The sequence below is a fragment of the Triticum urartu genome, unplaced genomic scaffold (assembly GCF_003073215.2).
Source record: "Triticum urartu cultivar G1812 unplaced genomic scaffold, Tu2.1 TuUngrouped_contig_5317, whole genome shotgun sequence".
Classification (NCBI taxonomy): domain Eukaryota; kingdom Viridiplantae; phylum Streptophyta; class Magnoliopsida; order Poales; family Poaceae; genus Triticum; species Triticum urartu.
Genome location: NW_024115984.1, coordinates 1,921 through 8,764, shown reverse-complemented (window position 1 = coordinate 8,764; position 6,844 = coordinate 1,921). Strand labels below are relative to the sequence as shown.

General features: G+C 39.5%; 1 protein-coding gene across 9 annotated transcripts; it reads left to right on the top strand.

The window, feature by feature from the left end:
- The first annotated feature begins 39 nt into the window (after positions 1-39).
- LOC125529068 lies at positions 40-3,809 on the top strand. Of its 9 annotated transcripts, XR_007292545.1 has the most exons (9): positions 40-181; positions 272-370; positions 671-805; positions 1,286-1,357; positions 1,678-1,750; positions 1,851-2,689; positions 2,769-2,849; positions 2,968-3,108; positions 3,247-3,804. XR_007292545.1 is itself a non-coding variant. In XM_048693475.1 (6 exons), the coding sequence occupies exons 1-6, from the start codon at positions 130-132 to the stop codon at positions 1,964-1,966; spliced, it is 492 nt and encodes a 163-aa protein (XP_048549432.1). In that variant the 5' UTR covers positions 46-129; the 3' UTR covers positions 1,967-2,158. The 9 variants fall into 9 exon arrangements, 2 of the variants coding, with proteins under 2 accessions (XP_048549432.1, XP_048549431.1); XR_007292547.1 differs by lacking the exon at positions 671-805 and having other exon boundaries at positions 3,247-3,805; XR_007292546.1 differs by lacking the exon at positions 671-805 and having other exon boundaries at positions 54-370; positions 1,673-1,750; positions 3,247-3,809.
- Positions 3,810-6,844: the final 3,035 nt, after the last annotated feature.

Below are 6,844 nucleotides of genomic sequence, written 5' to 3'. Positions count from 1 at the left end.
CTTAATGATAATTACACTTTGCAGCTTCTAGCAAAAATATCGGAAGATCCTTGCTATATTCCAGTGACGTTCTATCCTATTAAGCAACAATCTTCAAGGTGGTGGTTCAGTTCAACACTGCTGACCTCCATGTCCGGCGCCCCATGCTCCAACCTTGGACTTGTTCCCAGGGACATGAATGGTAGCTTTCCAGTCAGTACTACAAATTCCTCTGGCCGAAGCATTGGTGTTAGCTCTTTGGTGACTGATGGCAATTCATCGCTTTCTGGAGGTGCCCAGTTTCAGCAAAGTACGCGCACGAATGCTGATTCATTCATGTGCCTTCCTGCCTTTCTGATGTCGTTTTCGTCCAATAACATTTCCAGCAGGGGTAATAATCGAGCCTCTCTATATTATGCAAATTGATATGCTTTAAACAACAATAAAGCGCACCAATTAATTTAACACAACATATAAGCGATTGTAATTCAAGTTCAATATCACGAACTATATATACATGGCTTTTACAATTGTACATCTTAACTTAGTCTACATGGCTTGTAGTACGCATACTGCAGGTAGGGTATGACGGTATGTATATGGTTTCTTATGTAATACCATGTTGGCTTTGAAACTGAGCAGAATTATTTATTTTCCTTTTTAATGGTTACTTATTGATTTATACTTACAGATTGTTGTCTTTTCCCTTCTGAAATAAAAGCTGATCTTCAAGTTCTGATAGTCAGATATGATTATTATGTATGACTATATCATCAACAAGGTGTTTTTAGTACCAAATGATGAATATTTCAACCACTATTTGGCGGTAAGTTAGATGCTTTCCCTTAGTTCCCAAAAATAATATAGGTACTTCTGTTACAGTTGGGAGCTGTTGTATTGTTATCCCAGTATAGTGGCCAATACAAACTATATGCTATATTCGTATGCACTCTCAGACCAAATAAAGCATAATTGTATTATCTTTTTTACTGCCTTTGTGGTAACATGGTATCTCCATGTATCCTGTTTAAAAAATCATGGGAAATATTTTTGTATTAGAAGTTTACCTTTTTCAACTAACAAGGATATTGGTATTGTGGTTATCATTAGTTCAGGACACGGTGCTTCTATAGATGTATTTTTTCGGGTACTATTCCTCATTAAAAGTCAGGAACAAGTTCTATTCTGCCTATTATATGTATGAAATATGGATGGAACAGACGTTTTTATTTTGCAAATTCCATACGGAAAGGGAAAGAACAAACTAAATACAAGGATTGACCTGTGATGTACTACTATTTTTCAGTACTATGAGCCTGTACTCATGAAATGCACTGCAAGGAAATACGCACCTACAAGTTGTCCCTATAAGATTAAGGTACTCTTTTAGCCATTCCACTATAAATTAGTTACTATTTTAGCAATTTCAATATAAATTAGTTTGGTTTGCCCAATAAGATTTTCCTATAACAGTATACACACTATTGATTTGCAATCCTCCTTTTCTGGGTCCAGAGTTGTTTGTCGCCCACAAAATATTTGCTCATCATTATCTATGCCATTTGTAAAATGGATGTCACTATGTATCACAAAAAACACTTGTTGTTCTATTGTATTTACAACACACAAATTATCATGGTTTGTTTTCAGTTTCAAAGAACTATTTACTTGAGCTAATTAGCATGTGTACCAGTGCAGGTATGTGGCATGCAAGCAGAGGAGAGGATGAACTTGACATTTACTAATACTACTTCATATTTGATCTCACAAGGTGAGTTTCTTCACAGCGATTTACTAGAGGAAGTACATAGTATTCAGCTAGTGTAGATGAGTTTCTGGAGTTAACAGTTCATTTTGTTTTTTGTTTGTAGATTCAAAAGATAAATGGAGGATTATATGGGTGTGTGGCAAGTATACTGCAATGACGATAATGATGTTCCTGTTCGTGATGATGATGATGATGCTGGATGCTTTCAGTTTTAGTTAAGTTGTAGGGATGATGTTCCTCGGTTAAGTTTTAGATAAGTTGTAGGGATGTGATGGATGCTTTTAGTTTAAGTTTGCTATCAAGAAAATATTTAGATTATACATCACATTAGATGATGTTCCTGCTGTAATAATCACTATTGTAATCCAACAATTTTATTAAGTATATGATTTCTTCTTCCCGTGAATAATATTTTCATGGTTTCTCTTCATGGAGCATTAATTTAGATGCTGACATTATATATAAAAAAATAATATTATTCACATCATATGTGTCAACAATTAACCGTTGCAAATTCTTTGTTGCCAAGCAATGGGATTTTGATTCCTGTACATTAAGCACCAACGTATAAAAGTGTTGCACAAGTCTATTTTATCTGTTGTACTCTTGCAACGGCCCCTTTACCAACGGCACTATAAGCGTTGCACTATGCGCTAGCAACACTGGATAAGGCTATGCATCCCAAAGCGTTGGTAAATACACTAACAACGCATATATGGACTTTTAGATACGGAAAAAATCGTTGCTATAGGAGGGGTCTTGTTGTAGTGGTTGTAGGTATGTATGCTGTATGCTACTCCCACATTTCTTTCTCCTGCAGCAACCATGCTATTTTGGTCCTCTAACAGACTTGTCCTGCAGCAGCTACTGCATATGGTAATGCCTATGAATCTTGGCTAGCTCCTGCAACCAATGTTTATCAACAGGGGGATCATGATGAAGGTATGAATGCTCCTCCCACATTTCCTTGTCCTGCAACAACCGTGCTAGTTTGGTCCTCTAACAGAGACTTGTCTTGCAGCAGCTACTGCATATGGTAATGCTTATGAATCTTCGCTAGCTCCTGCAACCAATGTTTATCAGCAGGCGAATCATGATGAAGGTATGAATGCTCCTCCCATATTTCCTTGTCCTGCAACAACCGTGCTAGTTTGGTCCTCTAACAGAGACTTATCCTGCAACAGATGGGATTCCTTATGAATGCAATTTTCTTATAACAGGTCCTCCCACCGCCGCTTCTTCTGCAGCAAACATAACGTTTGGTACGGCAACACATGGGCCTCCTTATGAAGTTGTGCAAGTTCCTACAGCAAGCACTTCTTTTGAAACAAATAGTCATCAAGAGAGGAATGTTTATGAAGGTATGCATGGTCCTCCCACAGTTTTCTTCTCCTGCAATAACCATGGGGAAAACCATGGATCTTGCTGTTGATCCTTACGGAGCTCTGTGTGCTCTTCTCACAGAGTTTCTTTCTCTATTATATGTGTACTACATACAGATATGGATACTTATCTTTCCACATTTCTGCACTCGGACGTGAATCCTGGAGCTCGTCCTTTTGAAGCCAATTTCACTGATATGTGTGCATATGATGATACGATCTTGTATCTGGATCTGGATGCCTTTGCGGATCCTCACAATGCAGCTCCTAATCGGAAAGAAGCAAGGAGTCCAACCCCTGAGGACGCTCAGCAAGAGAACTGATGCCACCAATACTGTGCCTCATGAAACTTGTCCGATCCGAATCCTGATGAGTTACATTGATCATCATGCATGTTTATGGCATTTTCACGCAAAATTGCTTTACCGGTTTCTTGGTGCATCGGATGGTGATGGAAACACTGTCGGTTACTTAGCTTCATCTCTACTTGGATCGGAAACTTGTAACAGAAGTGTGACTTAGGCGCATGATGGATGGTTCCAGTGACCACTCTTTAGTTTTATCTCTCCTTGGATGGAAAACTTGTACCGGAAGTTGACTTGGGTGCAGGATGGATGGTTCCAGTGACCATTTGAATTGCAAAGCTGTGATTCTTATCAGCTATTGGTTGCTGCTTTACTTCCCTGCATTTGTTCGGTGTTCCATGGTTAAGTTGTGCCTATCATCTCTAGGCTCTAGCCATTCTCTATTGATCATCACCTGTGCGGAATGATAATAGCATGCGCATGCTCTTCTTTGGGTTGTTTATACTGTAAAAGATAAGTGCCGGTTATTGTTGCGATTGGTCCTGATCATGTGAGGGACAGACGATGTTTTCATTTTTCTTTTTTATTAAATCAAGGGGGGATAACTGATGCAGCTTGTGCACGATTAAGGAGTTCGTAAATGCAAAACCTTCTCAGGTGTTGTTGTAGGCTCACCACCAGTGCTTTGCATTGGGATGCCGTCGCTTGCTCTGGGTTGGAGCTGAAGATAACGCGAGCCGGAGGTTTGAGCAGGTCTGCTGCCAGCGTGATAGGCAGGCTGATATGATATCAGATGGACCGCCGGAGCAAAGATTGGCATTTGGCACGTGGCTTGCTGCCTTTAAGTCTGTATATATACAACCCTGGACATCAGAAGAAAAAAAGAAAGAAAAAAAGAGCACGCGTGTCACGTGATCAACGTAGCATCAGACCTTCCAGCATCTACAGAGTCCAGGCAATCAACATGCCCGTTCCACGTAAAAAAAATGTGCCCCCCGTTCAGCAAACAATAAATATCATCACCTGCTAAAATTGGGGTTGCAAAGCTAAGATCTTACAAATCATAGAAAATTACTCCCTCCATTCCATAATATAAGAATATTTTCCGAGCAATGTTAGCTTAAGAAACGTTCTTATGTTTCAGGACGGAGGGAGTAGAAAACAAGCATTCTTGGCTCCCCTCCGAACAATACAGGGATAACTGTACTTTACTTTTGAAACTCATCATCATCATCCACACCCACATCAAAACAGACTGTACCTCAGAAAATAATGTTAAAACAGAATGAGTTAACAACATGGTCTATCAAACGTTCATCAGGAAAACATTTGTTTTTAATGTATGTCTATCAGATCTCCAAATGAAACACGAAAGAGCTGACATGGTCGATGATAACATAACACTGCAGCATTATCTGATTTAGGTCTGATTCACGATCCACTTAAACGTAACACAGGACAGCGAGCACTTGGAAACACAGTTGCAAACTTGCAATGTCACAGGTGATAACATAACGCTACTAAAAGTAATTCTAGCTAGGAGACTTGCAAGTCTCATCAAGTCGATAACATAATACAGCTCGATGCTCCAACACAATCTGGCAGCAAATCGACTCCATGGAGTGCCCGCTCAGTAAGCCGTCAAGTTGGCGCTGCAAGATCTAGCTTCCACTTCAGTCACCAACTCCTGCACTCCAACAAGTACTCACAGCAAGTTAATAGTGTCCAAATAGCCAGCTGCACTTTTGCCAGAAAAAAATGCAGTACCCAGCTTGAAAGGTGCTGATATTATTCGTGAAATGGAGAAGGTAAAACCTATTGGTGAGTGCTCAAGTACTTGGCAAGAAAGAAATCAGGGACCAGTACATTCTTCAGTAAAAGAACTGGTGAAAGTGCAACCTAGATGGATATTCTGGCAGGAAACTATAGAGTGAAAAAAATGGCCATTTATACCAAGCACTACCAGTTTTGTCCGTTGCCTTTTCCTATCAGGACCATCTTCCTCAAAAGTCATCAAATCTTCTCCTGAATTCTTTCCTCTTCCAGCAGAACCTTGAGTAGCACTGTTGGTACACCAACCATCTTGTCTCAAACACTTGATAGGGGCTGCCCAAGCATCAATGTCAACAGAGTAAGTATTATCAATATTTTTACACATAATGTTCTCTTAACACTCGACATTTCAAAATGTGTCGGAAGGGCCTTTTAGATCAAAAATCAAGAGGCTAAACTCAACTATGTTTTTTTATGAGACGTGGAACATTAGCTAGATCTATACTATAAAAATGAGCACTTGCATGATTCGATTTGTGATACATAATGCTTATCAGCTCCCAGATGCAAGTACAATCGTGCAACTATTATGGAAATACACAAGTAGAAGTAATAAAACAGCTGATAAATGCAAGAGTAAGAAAACTCCACACTTTCGGAAAATAGTTTGCCACAGAAACCAAGAGGTGCGAGGACAGCAGAATATCAATATGGTGGTTATAAAACACAGCAGGTTGAATATTATTATCGGTGATGGAGTTTCTCTGACAAGTGACAACTAAGAATTTCAGGTATCAATATGTGCAGATGGAGTTCCTATATGGCATGAAAACATATTCAGTTAATTTACCTGCATTTGTGGCAGATGTGATCCAAGGGATTTTAATAGGCTGTGAGACCGCAGCACCTGTGAAGAGTTATAACTTATAAACAATGCTCAGCACCTGTGAAGAGTTATACACAATGCTCATAGCCCCTTGATTGGTTCATTTGGTGTTCACTGAACCATTCTAGGGTTGAAAGATTTTAAAAACTTCACCTGAATTTGCAACCGATGAGCACCAAGGACAGGGCTGACCTATGGAAGTTGGAGCACCTGAAACGAATTTTGCAGTTAGAAACGACAACATGCCACCAAGCACTGTGCTCCAAGTTCCAACCATTTACCTGCATTTGTCACTGATGAGGTCCCAGTGTTTTCAGAAGAACTTGTCACAGTACCAAACATGGTCTGCAGAAGTGAAGTCCCAGAAGCACCTGCAACAAGTTCGTTAGAAGTGGCAACAGCTCGGCACTTCAAAATGCAACAAACAACATGAAGCCCAGTAAGTAGTGCATCTATGAGAATTATTATGCAACATAACAGAAGACTTAAGGGGAGATATTTCTAGCGTAAATTTTCTAAAGCATATAGTTTCATCTATCACATTATCAATGGTATAATATAAATAGCCCCTCACTAGCACATTTGAACATTTTCTAAAAAAGTTGTTACAAGTTCCAACTAAACAATAAGGTCCCAGTGTTTTTAGCAGGACTCGTCACAGTACCAAACATGGTTTGCAGAAGTGTTGTACCAGAGGTGTTACAAGTTCGTTTGAAGTAGCATGAGGTGGGCACTTAAAAATACAACAATC

Coding starts and splice junctions, on each gene's coding strand:
- LOC125529068 (XM_048693474.1), top strand. CDS start 130: ATGTCCGGCGCCCCATGCTCCAACCTTGGACTTGTTCCCAGGGACATG. Junction 371..725: donor CAATAACATTTCCAGCAGGG/GTAATAATCGAG, acceptor TCTGATAGTCAG/ATATGATTATTATGTATGAC. Junction 1,358..1,677: donor GTTGTCCCTATAAGATTAAG/GTACTCTTTTAG, acceptor GTACCAGTGCAG/GTATGTGGCATGCAAGCAGA.